At 39.8% G+C, this 24,786-nt stretch overlaps 1 protein-coding gene across 1 annotated transcript in view; it reads right to left on the bottom strand.

The window, feature by feature from the left end:
* The window catches only part of ERICH6 (glutamate rich 6), a 41,949-nt gene that overhangs the window by 1,876 nt on the left and 15,287 nt on the right, over positions 1-24,786 (bottom strand). The window contains exons 8-13 of the mRNA XM_052648775.1: positions 21,261-21,418; positions 19,015-19,085; positions 17,224-17,369; positions 11,489-11,574; positions 9,349-9,504; positions 6,135-6,363 (exon numbers count right to left, since the gene is read on the bottom strand). Of these exons, the coding sequence (XP_052504735.1) occupies positions 6,135-6,363; positions 9,349-9,504; positions 11,489-11,574; positions 17,224-17,369; positions 19,015-19,085; positions 21,261-21,418 (846 nt within the window). The remainder of the gene's footprint in view (positions 1-6,134; positions 6,364-9,348; positions 9,505-11,488; positions 11,575-17,223; positions 17,370-19,014; positions 19,086-21,260; positions 21,419-24,786) is intronic.

Raw genomic sequence — 24,786 nt, 5'->3', positions numbered from 1 at the left:
ACATCTCTCAGAAATAAACCAACAATATAAGAAGAAAAGGATATAGAGAGAAGTATGAATAGAACAATTAAACATACATTATACAATTTGTGCCAATAAACATTCAACCATCTGGGGGGTCAAATATACATGGAACAGTCATAAATTATGTCGTCAACTACAAAGAAAATATCCCTGCATTCTAAATAGCAAGAAAAAATACAAGCCATATTCCTTGACCATTTAGAAGTTAACGAGAAAAGGTAGCAAATTTAAAAAACCTTATTTGAAAGTTCAGTAACTACTGAGTTGAAGAAATCAAAATAGCACTCATAGACTATATAGAAGTGAAAGGAAACAAAAGCACTATATGCATGCCACGGTAGGGGTGGGGTGGGCTGCTGGGAGTTAACACAGGGTGGTCAGGAAAGGACTCTGAGAGCAGAACCTGAGGGAAGTGCTAAGTGGGGTAAGGGGCATTTTAGGTTGAGGGAACAGCAAGTGCAAAAGCCCTGTGGCAGTGATGTGCGTGGCATTCTCCACAACAGCAAAAAGGCCACGGTGGCTAGAGCAAAGTGGGTAAGAAAAGAGGACTACGGAGAAATATTTAAAAAGGAAGTCCAGATCATGTATCGTATTGTAGGTGTTTTATAGGCTCTTCTAACATTACTCTGAGTAATGTTAGAAGTCACTAGATAGACCATTTTCATTAGTCACTAGGTATATTTTGATTTCCTCTTTGATTTCTTCAGTGATCCAATGGTTGTTTAGTAGCATATTGTTTAGCTTTCATGTGTTAGTGTTTTTTACAGTTTTTTTTTTCTTGTGGTTTATTTCTAATCTTATAGCTTTGTGATTGGAAAAGATGTTTGATATGATTTCAATTTTATTAAATTTACTGAGGCTGACTTTGTGGGCCAGCAATCCTGGAGGATGTTCCATGTGTACTTGTGAAGAATGTGTTTTCTGCTGCTTTTGGACGGAATGCCCTATAAGTATCAATTATGTTTTCAAAATATCACCCTTACTATCATGATAGAATTGACTTTGGGAAGAGTGGATGCTGGGACACTCGGGAGGAGGCTATTGTAATAATTTAAACAAGATGCATTAAGTAGATACATGAGGCAGATGAGGTAACAGTAATGAAGGATGCAAGGAGTGTTGGAATCTGGTGACATCTTGGTGGTAGCATTTAGAGGACTTGCAGATGAAAGACGCGGACAGAGAAGAGAGGACCAACCCCAAAGTTGTGGGTCTGAGCAAATGAAAGAAAGGTGTTGCCACTTCCTGAGACAGAGAAGACCGAAGGTAGAACATGCCTTCCAATGTCAGTTTGCTCTGTGAAGTTCGTAATACCCTTTAGATGCCAGATGGAGATGCAGGGTTGGAATCAGAGATATTCAAGTTTAAAGTTCCTGGGAGATCCACCTGGAGATCAAAGGAGGGGTTATCAGCAAGCAGATGGTATTTCAGGACAGAAAACTAATGAGGGAGTTAGTACAGAGAGAGAAGAGGTGAGCCCAATGACAGGCCCTGGAGCCTTTCAGTATTTAAAAGAGAGGAGGTGAAGACAATAGGAAAGGAAAAATGAGAAGGAGTAGTCCCTGAGGTGGAAGTGAAATCAAGGCAGAGTAACTCCTGGAAGCAAGAGAGGAAATGCTTCCAGGGGGAGAGGGGTGAGAAACTATGTGTGCCCATTGTCACTGAGAGGGCATTAGATTTAGCATATAGTAACCGCAGTAAACGTGTAATACTATGCAACAACCAAATGGACAAATTTACTTGGATATCTAGACATGAAAGATATTCCATTTAACTTGTGGAAAACAAAAACAAATAGAACAAGTCTAATAGTACAATCAGTGTAGACAGATGCAATTTTTATTTTTAAAAAGATGTATATGAATAATTTATAAACATATAGAAAAGAGAAATACACACCAAATTTTCAATGTGATTACCTTTGGGAAGAGGATTAGAATAGAATAAAGGATGGAAGGGAGGAATATCGTTTTTAACTCTTTTATGTCTATATTATTCGAATCTTCAAATATAACAGTGTGTTCACATGTCACTTTTGCAATTTTAAAAAACTGAAAGGGTCATTATGAGGATAACAAGAAAAGCAAACTTTTTAACATCAGATTCTTTTGCACCAACTGTTCTTCTGATTAAAACTCATTTCGAAGGAGAGAGGCGAGGAGAAAGAGACAGAGCTTTTTTGACATTTTTGCTAAGGATGCATTTACCAAGAATGTATTGAACCAAAAAGAGGCCATATTGTAGATTTCTAACCAAGGAAGAAACTTGTTTGGACTTGCCAGCTGACTGCAGTAGCTAGATTGACTGGAAGCAGCTTGAATATTGCTTAGCACAGTGTGGACCCTCGCTCTTTGTTGACTGAATCTGAAGTCTCCCTTTTGTTTGGTGTTTATGAAATATCCCTGCCTATATGGAACCCTGAAGTCATATTTCCACTTACTTAAATGTATAGACATTTTAGAAACTGAAGATGTCTTTGGAGTTTGGAGCCATCTCTTCCTTGAATAATTGATGGAACAAGGTCCTCGGAGATTAGGATACTTATTCAAAGTCACATATTATGTATGTTCTATATATAGTCAATCAGTCGTGTCTGACACTTTGTGACCCCATGGACTGCAGCACTCCAGGCTTCCCTGCCCTTCACCGACTCCTGGAGCTTGCTCAAACTCATGTCCATCGAGTTGGTGATGCCATCCAACCATCTTATCCTCTGTTGTCCCCTTCTCCTCCTGCCTTCAATCTTTCCCAGCATCAGGGTCTTTTCAAATGAGTCAGTTCTTCCCATCAGGTGGCCAAAGTATTGGAGTTTCAGCTTCAACAGCAGTCCTTCCAATGAATATTAAGGGTTGACTTCCTGTAGGATTGACTGGTTTTATCTCATTGTGCTCCAAGGGACTCAAGAGTTTTCTCCAGCAACCCAGTTTGAAAGCATCAGTTCTTCAGTGCTCACCCTTCTTTATGGTCCAGTTCTCACATCCATACATGACTACTGGAAAAACCATAGCTTTGGCAAGATGGACCTTTGTCAGCAAAGTAATGTCTCTGCTTTTTAATACGCTAAGTTGGTCATAGCTTTTCTTCCAAGGAGCAAGTGTCTTTTAATTTCATGACTGCAGTCACCATCTTCAGTGATTTTGGAGCTCCCCCAAATACAGCCTTTTACTGTTTCCATTGTTTCCCCATCTATTTGTTGTGAAGTGATGGGACCGGATGCCATCTTAGTTTTCTGAATGTTGAGTTTTAAGCCAAGTTTTTCACTCTCCTCTTTCACTTTCATCAAGATACTCTTTAGTTCTTCTTCACTTTCTGCCATAAGGGCAGTGTTATCTGCGTATCTGAGGTAATTGATATTTCTCCTGGAAATCTTAATTCCAGCTTGTACTTCATCCAGCCCAGCATTTCACATGATGTACTCTGCATATAAGTTAAATAAGCAGGGTGACAATATACAGCCTTGACGTACTTCTTTCCTGATTTGGAACCAGTCTGTTGTTCCATGTCCAGTTCTAACTGTTACTTCTTGACCTGCATACAGATTTCTCAGGAGGCAGGTAAGGTGGTCTGGTATTCCCATCTCATTAAGAATTTTCCACAGGTTGTTGTGATCCACACAGTCAGAGGCTTTGGCCACAGTCAATAAAGCAGTAGTAAATGTTTTTCTGGAACTCTCTTACTTTTTCGATGATGTTGGCAATTTGATCTCTGGATCCTCTGCCTTGTCTAAAATCCAGCTTGAATATCTGTAAGTCACAGTTCACGTACTGTTGAAGCCTGGCTTGGAGAATTTTGAGCATTACTTTGCTAGCGTGTGTTAAGTCGTATGGCTCAGATGGTAAAGCGTCTGCCTGCAATGACCTGATTGACCCTGGGTTCAATCCATGGGTCAGGAAGACTCCCTGGAGAAGGAAATGGCAACCCACTCCAGTACTCTTGCCTAGAAAATCTCATGGACAGAGGAGCCCGGTAGGCTACATCTATGGTGTTGCAGAGTTGGACACGACTGAGCAACTTCACACTTTGCTAGCATGTGAGATGAGTGCAATGGTGCAGTAGTTTGAACATTCTTTGGCATTGCCCTTCTTTGGGATCAGAATGAAAACTGACCTTTTCCAGTTCTGTGGCCACTGCTGAGTTTTCTAAATTTGCTGAGTGCAGCACTTTCACAGCATCATCTTTTAAGATTTGAAATAGCTCAACTGGAATTCCATCACACCTCCACTAGCTTTGTTCATAGTGATGCTTCCTAAGGCCCACTTGACTTTGCATTCCAGGATGTCTGGCTCGAGGTGCGTGATTACACCATCGTGGTTATCTGGGCTATGAAGATCTTTTTTGTATAGTTCTGTGCATTCTTGCCATCTCTTCTTAATATCTTCTGCTTCTGTTAGGTCCCTACCATTTCTGTCCTTTATTGAGTCCATCTTTGCATGAAATGTTCCCTTTGTATCTCTAATTTTCTTGACGAGATCTCTAGTCTTTCCATTCTATTGTTTTTCTCTATTTCTTTGCATTGATTACTGAGGAAGGCTTTCTTATCACTCTTTGCTGTCCTTAGAAACTCTGCATTCAAATGGGTATATCTTTCCTTTTTTCCTTTGCCTTTCACTTCTCTTCTTTTCTCAGCTATTTGTAAGGCCTCCTGAGACAACCATTTTGCCTTTTTGCATTTCTTTTTCTTGGGGATGGTCATGATCACTTCCTCCTGTCCAATGTCACGAACCTCCATCCATAATTCTTCAGGCACTCTGTCTATCAGATTTAATCCCTTGAATCTGTGTATATACATGTAATCCCTTTTATATACATGTAATCTATTTATATACATATAATATTTATACATCTAATCCCTTGAATCTATACATATACATGCATATATACATATTTCAGCTTTACTGAGATATAATTGAGAAATTCTACGTCTCTATTGGGGCTTGCTTGGGAAATTCCATGGACAGAGAAGCTTGGTGGGCTACATCCATAGGACTGCAAGAGAGTTGGACAGGACTTAGCAACTAAACAACAACAACAAACATCTCTATTGACCTATCATTTATTAAGTAGTTGGTGCCAAGAAACATGCTAAGCACTTTATATTCTCATTGAATCGTCACAGCAATCAATAATATAATGGAGGAATCATCCCCATTTTATAGAGGAGGGCACTGAAGTTCAAGTTCACCAGCTTAGCTAAGTGTTGAGGTTTGAAACTATGTCCTATAACCTGAAGTCTGTGTTCTTAACCATCGTGCAGCATTGCTGGTCACTGAGAGTGTTCTTTGGGCCATGCCCTGGGCGGTGTAGAGAAATCAGTAAGAAAGAGATTCTATCCTGCAGGAGCTCACCATCCAGTAGGAAAGGCAGCCACAAAGGCACGTAAGGCACATAGTTCAATAGTTCAGCAAGCACACACATGGACAGAGATGAGTACATGGACAACCTAGAGAAGGACATGATTGACCTTATTTGGACAAAGGGCAAGGAGGTCTGGGAAGTGTCTCTAAGGAAACAGGGCTTGTGTTGGGTCTTGAACATGGTCAGAACCCAGGTCTTCTGACTCAGCCAAAGGCTTTCAGCTAGAACACAGAGAAAAAACAATACAAAATACTAAAACCCAAACCTCAAAGCTGCACTACCCTGGTGGCTCAGATGGTAAAAGCGTCTCTCTACAACGTGGGAGACCCAGGTTCAATCCCTGGGTCAGGAAGATCCGCTGGAGAAGGAAATGGCAATCCACTCCAGTTCTATTGCCTGGAAAATCCCATGGACAGAGGAGCCTGGTAGGCTACAGTCCATAGGGTCACAAACAGTCGGACACAACTGAGCAACTTCACTTCACTTCACTCATAGAGTAGACACTCAGTAAATGTTATTTGGAATCAAGTTTGAACTAAAAAGGAATTTGAGGAAGAAGAAACAATAAGGCTGTCTCAATTCCGTATGAATTCAATTCCATATAAAACTTTCACTGTTTTTTCCTTGAATTTCAAAATTCATAGTGGTGCACCGTAGATTACACACAAGTATAATCTGTCAGTAATAACACTAACTAGCATTATTTTACTCTTATTATTCTAAATGCTTTAAAATGTTTATAAAAATGGACCTACCTTCACTTTGGTTCCAACACTGATTCTTGCCTGTTGGCCCATTGCTAGAAAAGTGATTGAAATCTTGTCTTGTTCTAAGATGCGGATTCCAACATAATGGTTCAAAGCCAGAAACACAGGTTTAAATGAAACAAAGGGTGAGGAAGTGACGGAACTTGACCAATTCCAAGCCCTTACTCTGTTGCCAGCTTGATCTGAATATTGACCACCCAAGATATTAATGTATACCCTGAGGAGAAAGGAAGTAAAAATCATAAACAGGAACATTATAATTCAACCTTGAAATTAGCTCTGCCACTTGCTAACCAAAGAGAGCAGCAGTTTATACTAGCCAATAGTCTACGGCTTCCCTGATGGCTCAGCGGTAAAGAATCCACCTGCAATGCAGGGGACACAGGAGACACGAGTTCAATCCCTGGTTCAGGAAGATTCCCTGGAGTAGGAAACGGCAACCTACTCCACTATTCTTGCCTGGAAAATCCCATGGACAGAGGAGCCTGCTGGGTTACAGTCCATGGGGTCACAAAGAGTTGGACACAACTGCACACAACACGATGTGCATATGAATAGTGGAAAACCTCATACAATCATAGGAGCCATATTATTGTGGCAGAATTCTATACTAATTTGAAGTACTGGGTGTAGTTTAAGACCTAGTGATAAACCAAAATGCATCCAGAGGTGGAACCAGGATGATAAAGGGATCTGGAAAATGATGTGCTGGGGAGGATTAAAAGGGAGCAGGGAAGATTTAGTCTGGACATGAAAAAACACAAGAAGGCAGGCTCTACCTGGAAGACGGGCGAGGACTGGTGCTTAGACTTTTCCTGTGCCAGTATGGATATCAGTGAGTGTAAGTTCTAGGAAAGGCTGTACTGGCCTCAGTACTGAGACTTGTTTTCTAACAGCAACTGGGGGGGCCAGGACTTCAAGGATATCAAGGCTGGTGTGGGTAGAAAGGGCTCAGGAAACATTTTTGAGATCACTGTGGTTGAGAAGAGCCCAGTAATGGAGTAGAAGGGGGAAGTGACACCAGCCAGGCGCCCCAATCTCTTAGAGTCGCTAATGCCACATTTTACTACATTACCAACAGAAGCAGCCCTGTACCGTCTGAGATCTGGTGTCACTAGTGACTGCCATTCTATTCCATGATCTCCTCTGCACACTCTATCACATTCTTCCATCTCGGCTCACCATGTATTTCTCGGGGAGGGAGGATAGGTAGGGTTCTAGGTACTTAGAAAGTTGGCTTAATTTGATAATAAATTATTTTTTAAAAATCAGATGAATCAGCCATGAGGGCCCCCTAGAATAGGATAACTCACGTCTTATTTTCCCAATTTTGAGTAGCAGCAGTAATCTAATAGCAAAAATACAAATGAGAAATTGAGGTGGTTATCTTATTGTTTCTGGGAAGGAGATTTAGTTTTATCATGCTATGTGGGCGAAGAAAACATTTGGTTAACATTACCTAGATAAATTGTGTGCCATTTACATAGTATGTGGTGGCAAAGATTCAGGGTGTGCCTTCAAGGAACTTCAATCCTACAGGAGAGGTGGGCTTGCTACACAAGAGGCTATGAGGGTGTTAAGGAGCCACGTCAGGGGGCCCAGAGTTCATTTGGTGGGTAGGAAGGGTTCATTGGTACAGAAAAGTCCTAGAAGCCAGTGAATATTTGGTGACAATTAATATTGTGCCCTACCAAATAAATGTAATACATAATTACTGCTGTTATTGTTCAGTTGTCAACTCGTGTCTGACTCTTTTGCCACCCCACAGAGTAAGGCCTGCCAGGCTCCTCTGTCCATGGAGTTTTCCAGGCAAGAATACTGGAGTGGGTTGCCATTTCCTTCTACAGGGGATCTCCCAGACTTGGGATCAAACCCAGGTCTCCTGCATTGGCAGGCAGATTCTTTACCACTCAGCCACCAGGGGAGCCCCACAGAATTGCTACTGAACCCTGAAGGATAAGTAGAAATCCTCCAATATAATTGGGGATAATGGTTTGACTACTCCTTTGAACTAAAAGTGCAATATTGATAGCTCCGTGTGTCCTAACTTTCTCAAGTACTGGCAGAGTATTCAAACTTTTGTCAATTTATTGGCAGAGTTTCTCAAGATGAGATTTTTATACTTGTAAATAGTTTAAAGGCAGAGAATATCTCTTTCTGAAAAACTTAAAAAGTTGAAATTGTATTTGAAGTTAGAACTCAAATTTCACTTTCTCAGGCTAACTGAAATAATACAAGGTCACAGAGCATATAAATAGTAGATCAAAGGCATCAGGACCTTAATCGCTAGAGATTTTATATATTGTTGTTAAGAATTAATTTTTAAAGAATTATATAGTTGCTCATAGGAAAAGTGCTGTTCATTGTAGCTATGGGGTGCCTTGTTGTTTAGTCACTAAGTTGTATCTGACTCTTTTTGTGACCCCATGGACTGTAATCCACCAGGCCCCTCTGTTCATGGGATTTCCCAGACAAGAATACTGCAGTGGGTTACCATTTCCTTCTCCAATGGGATGCCTACTTATTAGGACTATATCTCAAACAACAGAGTATGACAGCTGTCCGTTGCAAATTATTTCCATTGATGAGGCCAGCATTTAGGCTAAAGTGAGACTGCTGGGTTTATATCTCAAACATCCCTAGAGTGGTCATATAATTTATCTAGAGGGGTTTTTTTTCCTAATATTAAAATTGTACAGCTATATTTTCTTGCTGCTTATAGAAAAAATATGATGAGCTTTGTTTTATGTAACTGCCTGGGATTTTTCCACTGCATATGGGATGACATAAATAAAAAACTTCTCTGAATTGAACATTCCTATCCTATGACCACTAATTTAAATAAATCTTCTTAAATTCATTTTTGTCTTTCTAGTTATAAGATGAATAAAATCTGGCAATCTAATGTATAGCACAGTGATTTTCATTAACACTGCAGTTATGTAGTTGAAAGTTGCTAAGACAGTGGATCTTAAATGTCTTAGAAAGAAATGGTAATTATGTGACATGATGCAGTTAAGCTAATGCTACAGAAGTAATCATTTTGCACCATATAAGCGTATCAAATCAATAACCATTGTACACTTGTAACTTACCCAGTATATGTCAGTTATATTTCAAAAAGTTGAAAAAATAAATGGAAAAATAAAATTTCATGAAACTCGAGAAACAAAATAACCACAGGAGGAATCTAGAAGCCTACCAGACATTTCCATTGGGATGATAGCAGGAACTTCTGCCAGAAGAATCTAGCAATGCCAGGATTGCAGGGTTAGTGGGCATGTCTTCTTGGACTATACAAGTGAAACCATTTATCTTGTTGGGCACTCGGATGATGGCTAGGTTTCCAGATGGGTAACTGAGATCAGTTAAGGTCATTTGAGTTATTCTAATGGTCTTTGACTAGCCTGAGAATAAATTTAATTTATGAGAGAGTCCTTTGAAGCTATAAAGCGTCCTGAAAATGAATGGGAAGCACTGTTAATTACTAAAAAATTTTATGCTTTCTGTGTGCATCAAAATATATTTATGAGACATAAAAATCCTCACCAAAAATACCAGCAAATGGAATCTAGTAAAATATAAAAAGGATTATATGTACAACGACAAACCGGAGTCTATCCCAGGAATGTAAGGTTGGATTACCATCTAAAAATAAATTAACGGAAACATACTACATTGATAGAGAAAAGAGCAAAAATAGAGATGATCATTGCAATAGACACAAAAAACGCATCTGACAAAATCCAATACCTGGTTGTGATAAATGACTCAATGAACTAGGAATAGAAAGGAACCTCTTCAACCAAATAAGGCATGTCTAACAAAAACCCACAGTTAACGTCACACTTAACTGATGGCAGACTAGGTGTTCTCCCCCTAAGATCAGGAAGCAGACAAAAACGTCCACTCTCCCCACTTCCATTCAACCTCATGCTGGAGGTTCCAATCAGGCAAATATTATGGAAGAAAAAGAAATGAAGGCATCTGCATTGGAAACAGAAGAAGTTAACTCCTATCTCTAATTGCAGATAACACGCTCTTGTAAAAAAGAAAATCCTAAGGAATCTACAAAACAAAGTCATAGAACTAACAAAAGAGTTCAGTAGGATTGTAAACTAAAAGGTCAATATGTACGAAAAAAATTGTATTTCTAAGCAGTGAACATTTTGAAGATGAAATTAAGAAAATAATTCCATTTACAGTAGCATCAAAGAATGAAATATACTGAGGATAATTCACGGACTGTTAATATTCAGTCCAATCTAAACTGATTGGAAGTCCAGCAGTGAAGTAAACACAAAATTGATTCTGAATCATTTTGAAAATCAGCCTTAGTCTTCAAAGGAGTGAAAAGGAATTAAAGCCAGGGCAGGAAGTGATAAGTAATGCTACAAGTTGGAAAGTTATTTAAAAATTTTTTGATATAATGAAAGAAAAACCTACTCTCTTTCTCATAGGGCTTGGGGAACTAAAACTTCTTTACACTTCTTATGCCATAAAGTCATTTTTCTGGGTTCTTGATGGGGTTTGACTAAACATTTAGGCAACTATGGCTAAAAATGACTTTCTCCTACAAAGTGAGGCCCTTGGTTCACCAAAAACTCCTCCTAATTTCATAGCTTTGTTTTACTTTCCCAGAGATATTAAATGGCCTTTGTGTCAAAATAGCAAATGGCCTGGCCATCAGGCAGAAGTTCAAGTGATCAATAACTTAGTGTTCCATAAAATGGATATTGAATTTTTGTATTAAAAAACAACATACTGCTCATGGATGTGTAGACTGGTACACATTTTCTGGGGGACAAAATCTAGTAAGGCTCTTTTCTTACCCAGAATTTCTATCTCTAGGTATTTAATTCAAGGAAGTAAGTGACAAGTATGCAACAAAGTGCACACAAAGCTGTCCATTTAGCCATTGTATAAAACAGCCCCAAACTGTGAAACCACCTTTGATCAGCGCTAGTGGATAAAGGAATTATAGTTCCTCCCTATGATGGAATACCATATGCATATAAAGATGGTGGAGTATCTCTGTATTTATTGCGTATTACATACTCATAATGTTTATGAGTATTTATTGTCTAATATTATTAGGTAAAGGGAGCAAGTTATAAAATAATGAAGAACTTGTTTAGAATTAATTTTTAAAGAATTGTATAATTGCTCCCAGGAAAAAATAAGGAAAAATTTATAAACAGATGTTAATAGCTCTGCTCTGTGTGATAGGATTTGGTCATATCTATCTTTTTTCCTTCATATTTTTTTAATCTCTTTTTTCTTTAGCTTTCTTTTTGTGAAGAAATAAGCTAATGAAAATAAGTTGTTGAAAGAAAGGATACAATATTTGCGTTGTCCCGTCTGGAAATGAAGTCAGAAACTTGCTCCCATGCTTGTAGTGCTTTTCAAAGAGCTCATTCGTCACGATCTACACACCACAGAAAACAAAAGGATGGTTATATGATGACAACAGACATCCTTTGCTTGCTAGATAGTGATACAAACCATTTCTTAATTTAAATTTTTAGTCTGGCATCAGCAACAGGGGACAATCCTTAGGAATCATTAAAGATTGTCCCTAAGCTGTGCAGATAACTTAAGAAAATCTTTCTGGCAGGAAATCTGACATTACTTATCTGTTTAAAGGGTCTGTGTTTTTTGTCGTTTTTAATTTATTTAAAAGTTTAAAAAAATTTATTCAGTAGGACAAGATAGAAGAGAGTGCTTAGGCTTTAGTCAGGATTATATTTTAAGCAATTGTTCTCATCAAAACAGCAAACACTTAAAAAGAGCTTATCACATGGTAAGGTATTTTTTTTTTAAATTGAAGTATAGTTGACGTACAATATTATATAAGCTTCAACAGAGTGGTTCACAATTTTAAAGGTTATATTTCATTTATACTTATTATAAAATATGGGCTGTATTCTCTGTGCTGTATGGTATTATCCTTGTACCTTATTTATTTTATACATAGTTGTTTGTACCTCTTAACCTCCTATCCCTGTCTTGCTCTGCCCCACTTCCCTCTCCCCACTGAAAAACACTGGTTTGTTCTCTACATCTGTGAGTCTGCTTTTCATTATATTCACTAGGTTATTTTCTTTTAGACTCTACATATTAGTGATACAACGCAGTATTTGTCTTCTCTGACTTATTTCACTTAGTCAAATACCCTCCATCCATGTTGCAACAAATGGCACAACTTTATTCTTTTTTTACGGCTGCTGCTGCTGCTAAGTCGCTTCAGTCGTGTCCAACTCTGTGCAGCCCCATAGACGGCAGCCCACCAGGCTCCCCCGTCCCTGGGATTCTCCAGGCAAGAACACTAGAGTGGGTTGCCATTTCCTTCTCCAATGCATAAAAGTGAAAAGTGAAAGTGAAGTTGCTCAGTCGTGCACGACTTTTAGAGACCCCATGGACTGTAGCCTACCAGGCTCCTCCATCCATGGGATTTTCCAGGCAAGAGTACTGCAGTGGGGTGCCATTGCCTTCTCCGTTTATGGCTGAGTACTATTCATATCTGTGTGTGTTAGTCGTTCAGTTGTGTCCAACTCTTTGCAACCCTGTGGACTGTAGCCCACCAGGTTCCTCTGTCCTTGGAATGCTCCAGGCAAGAATACAGGAGTGGGTTGCCATTCTCTTCCCCAGAGGATCTTCCCAACCCAGGGACTGAACCTGTGTCTCCTGTCTTCCAAGCAGATTCTTTACCACCGGAGCCACCAGGGTAAGGCCATTCATATCTGTGTGTGTGTGTGTGTGTGTGTGTGTGTGTGTGTGTATGTAGCGTCTTCTGTATCCATTCATCTGTTGATGGACACTTAGGTTGTTTCTATGTCTTGGCTATTGTACAATAAATAATGCTGCTATGAACATTGTGGTGCATGTCTCTTTGCAAATTAGCATTTTCATTTGTTCATGTATACGCTCAAGAGTGGAAGCGCCGAATCACATGGTAATTCTAATTTTAGGTTTTTGGGGAAACACCATACTGTTTTCTGTAGTGACTGCACCAATGTACATTCCCTCTAACAGTGTATAAAGATTCCCGTTTCTCCACATCCTTGCCAATATTTGTTATTTGTGTTCTTTTGGATGATGCCATTCTTGACAGCTATGAGATGATATCTTATTGTGGTTTTAATTTTCATTTCCTTGATGATTAGTGACGTTGAGCATCTTTTAATGTGCCCGTTGGCCACCTTTATGTCTTCTTTAAAAAAAATGTCTATTTGGGTCTTATGCCAGTTTTTCAACCAAGTTTATTTTTTATGTATCTACTTTTACTTTATACACATATTGCTGCGAAAACAGAAGATTAAAAAAAAAACCAACCAGCTCTAGCACAATGGAGATATCCTATATCCTGACTGTAGAGGTGATTATATAACTATCAAAATTAATGGAGCTGTACATATAAAAAAGGTGAGTTTCACTATAAATTATACTTCAATAGAATGACTTTACACTCTAGTATAAGCTGTAGCATCTGGTGTCTCTTCAAGGATGTTCTTGAAATTGATTTGAGCAAAATACTAGTGAAATATGGGAAGATGAAGAAAGAAATATTGAGAGATATTCTGTATTATAGCTCTAAGCCTAACTATTTTATTATCTAGGTAATACTCAATAGGAAAATGAATTTGTACCCAACAGGGTTTTATAATGAACTAAAAATTCAGTTTAATTCTCTTTCTTCCTAATCTTGAATTATAATAAAATAGATATAAGAATTCCTAGGGCTAATCTAAATTTTCATGTAAATGTTGCCATTTATTTTGAAAGATAATATGTTTCTCATTTTTATGAAATATAAAATACATTCAGAGAAGCACTAAAATATGCTATTTTGTTAATGGACAGTTATAACATGAACATCCATGTTATCACCATCTGGGTCAAGAAACAGAACAGCTAAAACTCTAGAAGTCCCCTGTGTGCTAATCCAAAGTCAGTGTTCTATAATATCTAAACAATATAGTTTCTTTCCCATTTTGAATTTTATGTAAATGGAATCATATGATGGGAATTTTTTATATTTTGTTTCTTTTAATCAACATTACATTTGTAAGATTCATATGTGTCCCAGTGTGTAGCCATAGTCCAATAGCTTCCAATTGTGTATAGTATTCAATTGTATGACTTCATCATTTATTTATCCATTGTATTTTTAATGGATATCTGGGTTGTTCCCAGTTTTTGGCTTATAAATAATGATACTCTGAACACTCTTTTGCATGTATGCTGGTACCCAGTTCCTCTCAGAACTTGTATCCAGAGGAAGAATTGTTGAATTCCACTTTACAAAAGAATATGTGTCTTTCACTTTACAAAAAAACTGCCAAAATGATTCTCAAGCTGTTGTACCAATTTGCATTCCCACTACAGGCTAAATTGTAGTGACTGTTATTCTACATCCTTTCTAACATTCAGTAGTATCAGACCTCACAATTGATTTATTTAGCCAATATGATAGGTATGTACATACATGTGTGTGTGTGTGCTTAGTCGCTCCGTCCTGTCTTGCCCAACTCTTTGCGAGCCCATGGACTGTAGCCCACCAGGCTCCTCTGCCAGTGTACACTGATCTCTAACTGTGGTTTCAGTTTTCTTCTCCTAGGTTACTAAGGAGGTTGAGCATCTTTTCATATGTTTATTGACCATTTGGATTTTTTCCTTGGAGAAGTGGTCAAGTTTTTTTTAGTTCATTTTTTTCTACTAGGGAGACTTTTTTTCATGTTGATTTATAAAAATTATTTATACATTTAGGACAAAAGCCCTTTGTATATCATATGTGCTATAAAATATCTCCCTTCTTGGCTTTTCTTTTAAATTTTAATTTATCAATTCCTTTATGGATACTGCTTTTTAGAATTAGTAAATGTTTCCCTAACCTGAAATAATAAAGCTATTCATCTATTTTTTAAAAAATCATTATAGTTTTACACTTCATATTTAAGTCTTTAATCCACTGGAAATGAAATATTATTTCAACTTCACTAAAAAATATGGATATCTAACTGTCCCAGCACCAGGTGTTGACAACATTTTCCTTTCTCCATTACCTTGTAGTGTCACTGCTGGCACATATCAGATGTCTGTGTGTGCATAAGTTTGATTCTGTATCATGGATTTTTTGTTTATCCTGCCCCCAAGCTACACCATCTTAATTACTATACTTTGTAACGCTGTTGTTGCTCAGTTGCTCAGTTGTGTCCGACCCTTTGTGACCCCATGGACTGCAGCATGCCAGACTTCCCTGTCTATCACCAACTCTCTCTGTCATTATCTGAGGTTGTTGATATTTCTCCCAGCCTTCTTGATTCCAGCTTGTGAGTCATCCAGCCCAGCATTTTGCATAATATACTCTGCATATTGAAGAAGGGAATGGCAACCCACTACAGTATTCTTATCTGGAGAATCCCATGGACAGAGGAGCCTGGCATGCTACAGTCCACAGAATTCTCTAGCTCAGAATACTAGAGTGGGTAGCTATTTCTTTCTCAAGGGGATCGTCCCAACCCAGGGATCAAACCCAGGTCTTCCACATTGCAGAAGGATTCTTTACCAGCTGAGCCACCAGGGAAGCCCCAAAATACTGGAGTGGGCAGCCTATCCCTTCTCCAGCAGATCTTCCTGACCCAGGAATCAAATTGCATTACAGGAGGATTCTATACTCATATAAAAATAAATTTATATAAAAAGATATTCAAAGCAACATTATTTAGTAAAACAAAAAAACTTTTAATAATTTTTTATTTCCAATACCAGAAGAATGGTTAGATACTATATGAAAAGGCTCATAGATATTAAAATGATGTTAATGTAACCTATGGGCTTTCCTGGTGGCTCAGTGGTAAAGAATCCCCCTGCCAATGTGGGAAATGCAGGTTTGATCCCTGAGTTGGGAAGATCCTTTGGAAAAGGAAATGGCAACCCACTCCAGTATTCTTGCCTGGGAAATCCCATGGACAGAGGAGCCTGGAGGGCTACAGTCCATGAGGTTGTAAAAGAATAGGACACAACTTAGTGACTAAACAACAGCAATGTAAGTTATATAATATCATAGGAAAATTGTTGAAAATTACGGCAACCCATTCCAGTACTGTTGCCTGGAGAATCCCATGGACAGAGGAGCCTGGTGGGTTACAGTCCATGGGGTCGCAAAGAGTCAGACACGACTGAGCGAGTAACACAATAACACAAAGTTAAAAGTAGAAAAAATTACATATGTAATATAATTACAGGTCTGTTAACAAAAACCTATGCTTAAAAACTCTGGAACAGTGCTGTCTAATAGAACTTTTATTGACCATAAAAGTTTTCTATAACTGCCTTGAAATATGGTTACCATTAGTCACACACAGTTATTTAAAACTTGAAATTTAGCTAGTGTGACTGAAGAATTAAATTTAAAATTTATTTTATTTTAATTCCTTTAAACTTGGATAGCCATGTGAAATATTTGTTACCACATTGGGTGGTGCAGATCTAGATAATATTGAAATATTAATCATGATTTTGGGATGAGGCTGAGACTTCTGGTGGTTTTCTACCATTGATTTTAGGTTTCTAAAGGGTTTCAAATGTTCCTCACTATACAGTGTTCACATTTTAAAGTAAAAAGGCTTTAACTAAAATAGCCCCTCATAAGACACATGTAAGGTATTGTTATAAAGTCTGTGTGCGTGCATGCTAAATCACATTAGTCTTGTCTTACTCTTTGTGACCCTATGGACTGTAGCCACCAGGCTCCTTTGTCCATGGGATTCTCTAGGCAAGAATACTGGAATGGGTGGCCACGCACTACTTCAGGGAACTTCCCAACCCAAGGATCGAACCTGTATCTCCCACAGTTCCTACATTGCAGGTGGATTTTTTTTTTACCACTGAGCCACCAAGGAAGCCCATTATTCTAAAGTAGAAGTTAAAAGGCCAAGTCTGTACCGATTCTTTATGACTAATAGTTAAACGTGTCCTGTAACCAAGCCACCATCTTCATCGAGACAGCTTTTATAATTTTAGGTAAAACTGGTTTTTAAAGAGTAGCAAATAAAAAAAATTACAAGCTAATTACCTTTCCACATGCTATCCTAGAATCACAGCAAACAATGGATATATTTCTTTGGTCCAGTTGATAATCAGTTAGTTCTTCCTTAACTGACTCTCCTTCTGGAATATCCACGGAAAATTGATAAGAAATTGTTTTATAGTGTTTTGCATCTAATGGGACAAGAATCACATGCAAATACATATATGTTTAAAACTTTCCAAAATCTCTCTTCTAAAATGAAATTTCAAACTCTATTACAAATGCATTGATTCATTGGACACTTTTTTCCATTGGACATTTTTTTTTAATGAAAGAAGAATGAGGAGCTTCATTAAATTAAATTGAGGGGCCCTCTTTTGTTAAAAAAATGAGAACATTCTCATTTTGTTGGAAGAACAAAAATGATGATTTTCATTATGTGGAATTTTTTGGCCGTAGGTTTAGTATGAAAGAGTTGAATCCTAAGGAACTTTATACTAGGGGTTGAGTTGGGAAAAAAATGTTCTCAAAGTATCTTTTCAATAGCTCTGAGTTTCAGAGGAGCCTGATGCTCAGAAATATTAAAAATAAAATTTAACTCCAATGTGCAGCCTATAAGGAGAAAAGCAAAAATATAACTCTAGAACTTCTGATTCTAAAATTGATGCCCCTTCAGTTGTATTAGTACTGCAGCTATACTGGCCAGCTGACCAGTGGGGCCCATCTATAAGAAAGGAATTTGATTTATTTTTGACAGACTTTCCATATCTTAGCTTGAAACAAAATGGAATGTATGTTTCACTAAAAGAGAGACAATGAACTCAAAAGCTCTTTCTAGCTCTCTGTAAAATGCTCTATGTGCTAAGTCGCTTCAGTCATGTCCGACTCTTTGCAACCCTATGGACTGTAGCCCACCAGGCTCCTCTGTCCATGGGTATTCTCCAGGCAAGAATACTGGAGTGGGTTTCCATTTCATCCTCCAGGGGATCTTCTGAACTCAAGGGTTGAACCTACATCTCTTATGTCTCCCGCATTGGCCGGCGGGTTCTTTACCATTAGTGCTAACTGGGAAGCTCCCAAGTGCTCTCTGGTGGTGGTGCTCACTAAGTCCCGTACGACTCTTGCGACCCCATGGACAGTAGCCTGCCAGGCTCCTCAGTCCATGGGATTCTCTAGGCAAGAATACTAGAGTTGGTTGCCATTTCCTTCTTCAGATGATCTTTCCGACTAAGAAATTGAAGCTGGATCTCCTGAAGTGCAGGCAGATTCTTTACCGACTGAGCTACGAGGGAAGCCAGTCGAAGTCAGTGCTCTATGCTGTTGCTGCTGCTAAGTCGCTTCAGTCGTGTCCAACTCTGTGCGACCCCATAGACGGCAGCCCACCAGGCTCCCCCATCCCTGAGATTCTCCAGGCAAGAACACTGGAGTGGGTTGCCATTTCCTTCTCCAATGCATAAAAGTGAAAAGTGAAGGTGGAGTTGCTCAGTCATGTCCGACTCTTCATGACCCCATGGACTGCAGCCTACCAGGCTCCTCCGTCCATGGGATTCTCCAGGCAAGAGTACTGGAGTGGGGTGCCGTCGCCTTCTCTGCAGTGCTCTATAGATGCTGCTAAATTATTTCAGTCAATAACAGCAGTGAACTGAAGACTCATAACTTCAAAAGCTAGGTGATAGAAAAGTGGGGTTTTCTGACTTTTAGCCATTTTGACTGAGGCATTGACCAAAATGAAAAATTTTAATATTATTTTTAAAATACATCAGTTTTTGCCCTTGGTCAAACACATGAGCTCTCTGATGTATAACTGATCTATAACATCAGCTTTGAGGAACTTACCTTCTTCAGAGAAAGCAGGCTGTTCTTTTGTTAATATTTCATAGTGTTTGGCCATTTGTCGCTCTTGTTTTCTACAAAATTAAAAACATGATGCACAAGTCTGAAATGTGTTCCAAGTTTAAAACAGTATACTATAGTGTGGTGGGAGAAGGAGGAGGTGGTGGTGAATCACTTATAGATGACTCCAAAGCAGGACCCAGAGCCTAAATTCCAGGAGGATAATGGTCATTCATGACCCAGAAGGAAAGACCTGAGACATGGAATCAGCGGTTGTAGCCTTTCAGTGTGAGTCAGCAGGCCCTGAGAAAGGGGAATACCTGCCACCAGGCCTTCATTCGACTGCAGCCACTCCAACCACTGCCTCTGGTGAACCTAGAGGAAACTCTGAGAACGAAGGATTACAGGCCCCAGTTAGCTAAGGGCTATAAGAAATGCAAGCCAGCAGCTTGCCTTTTCCCGCCCCTACCCCGACAACCTCACATGTATTTAATTGGATAAAGCCTTCTCTAACTGCGAGATGCCCTGTGACCTGCAACCAGAGGATTATACATTCTGAAAAAGACATTATTCAAAGGACTATCTCCAACCTGGACAGAAGGACCCTTATCGGATGACACAGATTTACATCAAGATAGAGATGATGTGCAGAGAAAAACCAATGCCCCAAAGAGATTACAGCCACTCCCCCAAACAGATCCAGCAGGAATAACCACAAAAGTCACGCCAGAGCCCCTTATAGAACAGGGCGAGAACTCCATGACCCCACTGAAGTAGGGTCTACGAGTTCTGTGTAAGCATTAAAGAAGTTACAGAAGACTGACCATCTGTCCCTCATCACCCCAGTAAAGATTTCTTGGGGTTCATGTCTCAAGGAAAATTTGAAGTAGGAGACAGATGGGTCTCTGGACTGAACAGCTGGTGATTTTCAAACAGAGCAAAACTGAAGTTTGTCCTCAGCCAGACAAGAATGACACGTATTTCCCTTCCTCCATTGCTATGGAGGGAATAAACTAATGGGGGAATTTGTAGCAGTGAAAAGGGAAAAAGAGGAATGAGTTTTTCTTTTTCACTTCTCTGAGAGCAAAGAAGATAAAGAGAACAGTGAGCAGGCCTGAACATTCCTAGTTTATTTTACTTTAACTGCTCCTAATTCTGCACATCTGTAAGTTTGCTTTTCTGCCCCCTAACTGCAGGAGCTACACTTCACTTGACTCTATGCTAAATACATCCCCTATCCAGTGTCTACCTTTACAACAGCCTTTCCCTTGTAGTTACATGTCAGAAAGAAGGCCTCAGAGCCTCCAAACTGCCAGATGCAGTTACTGGGTTACCCACACCAGTTTATGACTGTCTTTGAAACAAAGCAAAAGGAAGAAATCTAGATCCCATCACGTTTGTTTCCTCTTCACCGACTCCTGACTGCGAGCACTTGCCTTAGGGGCACAGTTCTTGAGGCAGGAGCATAAGGTGTTCCTCTCTCTGCCAGCTGAGAATAAAAGCCACCATTCTATTTCTTTCAAAAAAAGAAGTATACTATAATTTTTTACTGTTTACATGCCATTCCTTATTCTTTGTATCTGTTATTACTTGTGAACCCAGTCATTTAATCAGTGCATGTGTTTTTCTACTGTACTTAGTGGACAAATTTCTCTAATATATTAATAGGAATTCCCAATTTCCCTGAGAATTTGGGATGGGTAAATTTTCTACTCTAAAAGTCAGTGAGCTCACTGAGTTTCTGACACCTTCTGACTCTCATAACGTCCACCAGGAACTGCATGAAGTTTGCTTTAGCCAATTTTTGTTTCTTCACTGGGAATGCATCTACAAAATTATCTGCTTTGGAAAAATGAGGTTTGTTTTTAGAAAAGGCTTTCTAGGGCTTCCCTGGTGGTCCAGTGGTTGACAATCCACTGCCAATGCAGGGGACATGAGTTCGATCCCTGGTCTGGGAAGATCCCACTAAGCCCTCAGACCACAACGACGGAGCCCACAGGACACAGTTACTGAAGTGCTTGCACCCTCAAGCCCACACTGTGCCACGAGAGAAGCCACCACAAACAGAAGCCTACGCACCACAGCGGGAGAGCAGCATCCGCTTGCTACAACTAGAGAAAGCCTGCGTGTAGCAATGAAGACCCGGTACATGCAAAAATAAATAAGTAAATAAATCTTAAAAAAAAAAAAAAAAGGCTTTCTAATTAAGTGGGCCTATCTGAGTTCCAATATCAAAGGCTCACTGTTACCTCCGCAGAGCTTTTTCTTTCGCTTTGAGTCTGTCAACTTCACTGCCGTGGGCGGCATGAGGGTTAATACTGATTAATTCAGCTTTAGAGCTCTGGATTTTTTGGTTTTCTTCACAAATGTAGTCGACCAGATTTTGGAAATAACCACAACAGGAGGTCTGAAAAACAAAGACGTTATTTTCTTCTCCTCGGCCCTAGATGAAGGTAATTAGAGGAGGGGAAAAAAATAAAACCCAAAATGGCTAATGGGATTTTGAATAACAATCTATCATATTTTTGGGGGGGCGGGGAGGCTAACAGCTTTATTGAGGTATAATTCCCATATCATACAATTCACCCATTTCAAGTGTACAATTCAATAATTTTTAGTATATTCACAGAAGTGTGCAGTGATCACAACAATCAATTTTAGAACGTGAAAACTGTACTCAGTAACAGTTACTCCTTCTCCTCCCCACATGGCTGCCACTAATCTATCTGCTGTCTCTGTAGATTTGCCTGTTCTGTATGTTAATATAAATGGAATGTGGTGCTTTGTAACTGGCTTTTTTCACCTAGTACAATATTTTCATTTATGTTGAAGCATGTTTAAATGCTTCATGTCTTTTTACGGCTGCATAAGATTCCATGGTATGGGAGGAGGAACAAGATGGCGGAGGAGTAGGTGGACATGGAATACATCTCTCTCCACTGATACACCTTCAGACACAGAAGTGCATGCAGAACACCAGCTGAGAGCTGACAGGAGTATCTGACCAGCAGAAAAGAATATACAGAGCCATGCAAAACTCAGTAGGATGAAGGAACTAGGGGGAAAAACAGGAGTGTTAGTAGGATGGACCTGCCCTTGGCGGGTGGGGGAACTGAAGGAGGGGTCCAATCCCCACAGCGGGGCAATTGTCTGAGTCAGAGGAGAAATATAAAGGCTGAGAGTGAAACAGCTGATCTGTGGCAGCCTAAATGGAATGAGAATCAGACAGTTTTTGCTGCAGCCATACGTACCCCGGACAGGGCCACAGGTCCCCTAGAAGGCGCAACAGCTGGGAGCTGGAGTTTAGGGATTGTGGAGCAATCCCAGGGCGAGGGCTGCTGTTGACTGTGGAGAGACGGATTGAGGGGATGTGAGGGAGGAGATTGTGATGGGAAATGCCTGTGGAGGAAAGCCGGGCAGCCACAGAAGCAAGCCAATACTGCTGAGTCATGTGTGTGGGGTGTAGCCATCACCATAGCCTCTCTCTCCCCACATGCCAGCATCGGCAGCTGAAAATAGAGAGGCTGGCCCATCAAACGCCTCACCACTGAACTACAGAGTAGGACCTCAGCCAGGGGGGCCCCCCTATGTGCCTGACATGCCTAACAGTAGAGAAGGACCTCAGGCAAGGGAACCCTCTAAGTGCCTGAACAGGCAGAGCTACAGAGAAAGACTGCCCAAAGAAGCCTTCTGATTGCCAGCTATAAGAGGCTTGAAAAAAGACTGTTAGGGCCATAAGTCCTGCAGTGGAGGCAGTCCGTGTCCCTGCACACGTGGTGCTGCCAGGGTCCCTGCAAGCCAAAAAGATGCACCACTTTCATGCTCAACCCTCACTGGGGCAGAGCTGCCACAGGCCAAAAAGGTCTTGCATCTATGCATGCAGGGTCACTTTGGTCATGTCCAATTCTTTAAACCCTGTGGACTGTGGCCCACCAGGCTTCTCTGTCAGGGGGCTTCTCCAGGTGAGAATACTGGAGTGTATTGGCCAATACTGGCTGCCATACCCTTCTAGAGCCCTATATTTCCTGCTGCCCTAACCACCAACTCCTCTGAGTACCTGGTGCTGCCAGAAGCCCTGGGACCCAAGCAGCACCACCTCCACACCTGGCCCTCACTGGGGCAGACCCAAATCCTCCAGGGCAGTCTCAGGTGCAAACCCCAGGGGATGACCCACACATTTGGAAATAAAAGCACAACTGAAACCCAGAGGCAGTGTGGCTAAGGAAGAAGACCCAAAATCTTCCCACCAACTGTACAAGCTGCAGATTAAATCCACGTGATCAACTAGGCAGACTCTGTGTCTATGGAATATATAAAAGGACATTGAGAGCTCCCCCAAAAGAAAACACACTAGTTCTGATAGCTGTGGACATTGGAGGCAAGAACACACAGGAGTAGGAGCAGATTAGACTCTGAGCTACCCCCACAGCAGGTCCAGTGACCGGCACAGTGTTGAAGGGCATCCTAGGGAGGTGAAGTAAAGTAGACTGTGACTCCCAGCAAAGGAAAGGACTCTGACAGCAGTGACTCAAGAAAAACATTTATTATTCTTATGTTTTGACTTGTTTTACAGATTCTTTTGGATTCTTTTTTTTCTCCCCACCCCACTTCTGTTTTAGTTGTCAATTTTATTGGCACTATGAAATCTAATTAAGCTTTTATTTTTCTCATCACATTTTTTATTGTTGTTATAAACCTCTGTGTTTTTGTCGGTTTTTGCTGTTCTGGGGAGTTTTCCTTTTTTTTTTCTTTCTTCTTCCCTTTTTTTTCCTTTTCTCTTTCTTAATTTTAATTTTCTTAAATCTGTTATTATTTTTTCTACATTTATTCCTTTGTTTGCTTTTCCTACTGTTCTTTTCCCCTTGCAGTTAATCTTTAATTATAAATCTTCTTTATCTACCTCTATTTATCTTTGCATATCTAGTCTTTTTTTCTTTCCTTTACTCTCAACATATTAGTTTTGTTTTCATTGCTTTATTCCCATCTTGGCACCTTGATTTAGTTATGTTTTCCAGTTTGTGCTTTAGTTTTGCTGTTAACTGGTAGATATAATTCTTGGTTTCCTTTGTTCACCAGATCAATCTATTTTACTTTATTTCTGTTGGACTGTTTTGATTTTCTTATGGGTGTATATTCCATTATTTTAATTATTATTTGCCTGATTTTGTAACTGCCATTTGTCTGGGGTTCATCTTTGGTTTCTCGTTTTGAGGTATTTGTTTTCATCCCACTTAATGCCATAACAAACCACTTGTGAAATCTTCATTCCTGACAAGAGATCAAGTCCTGAGCCTTTGGAGTGGGAGCACTGACTTGAAGACCGTAGACTACCAGAGAACTAACCCTAGGGAATATCAAATAGTGAGAACTCACACAAAGGAAACCACTTGAAGACAAGACCTGGCATCACCCAACCACCAATAGCACCCTGTGCAGGACACCTCATCTAAACAACAAACAAAACAAAAATTCATCAGCAGACAGGATTAGCACCTCACTCAGCCTTACCCAGCAAAGGGAAAAACAAAGAAGCAAACAAAAAACTCAGCACAAATCTCACCATATACAAAGCTTACACAGGCCACTGGACCAACCTTAGGAGGGAAGAAACCAAAAGAAAGAAAGAATTCAGCCTTGAAGTCTGGGAAAAGGAGACCTCAAACACAATAAGTTAAAAAAAATAATGAAAAGGCAGAGAAATACTACACAGATGAAGGAACAAACCAGAAAACACAGAAGTTCAAATAAATGAAGAAGAAATAGGAAAACTACCTG

This window comes from Budorcas taxicolor, chromosome 1, assembly GCF_023091745.1.
Source record: "Budorcas taxicolor isolate Tak-1 chromosome 1, Takin1.1, whole genome shotgun sequence".
In the NCBI taxonomy this organism is placed as follows: domain Eukaryota; kingdom Metazoa; phylum Chordata; class Mammalia; order Artiodactyla; family Bovidae; genus Budorcas; species Budorcas taxicolor.
The sequence above is the reverse complement of the archived record's forward strand: the minus strand, read 5'-3'. Positions and strand labels throughout refer to the sequence as shown.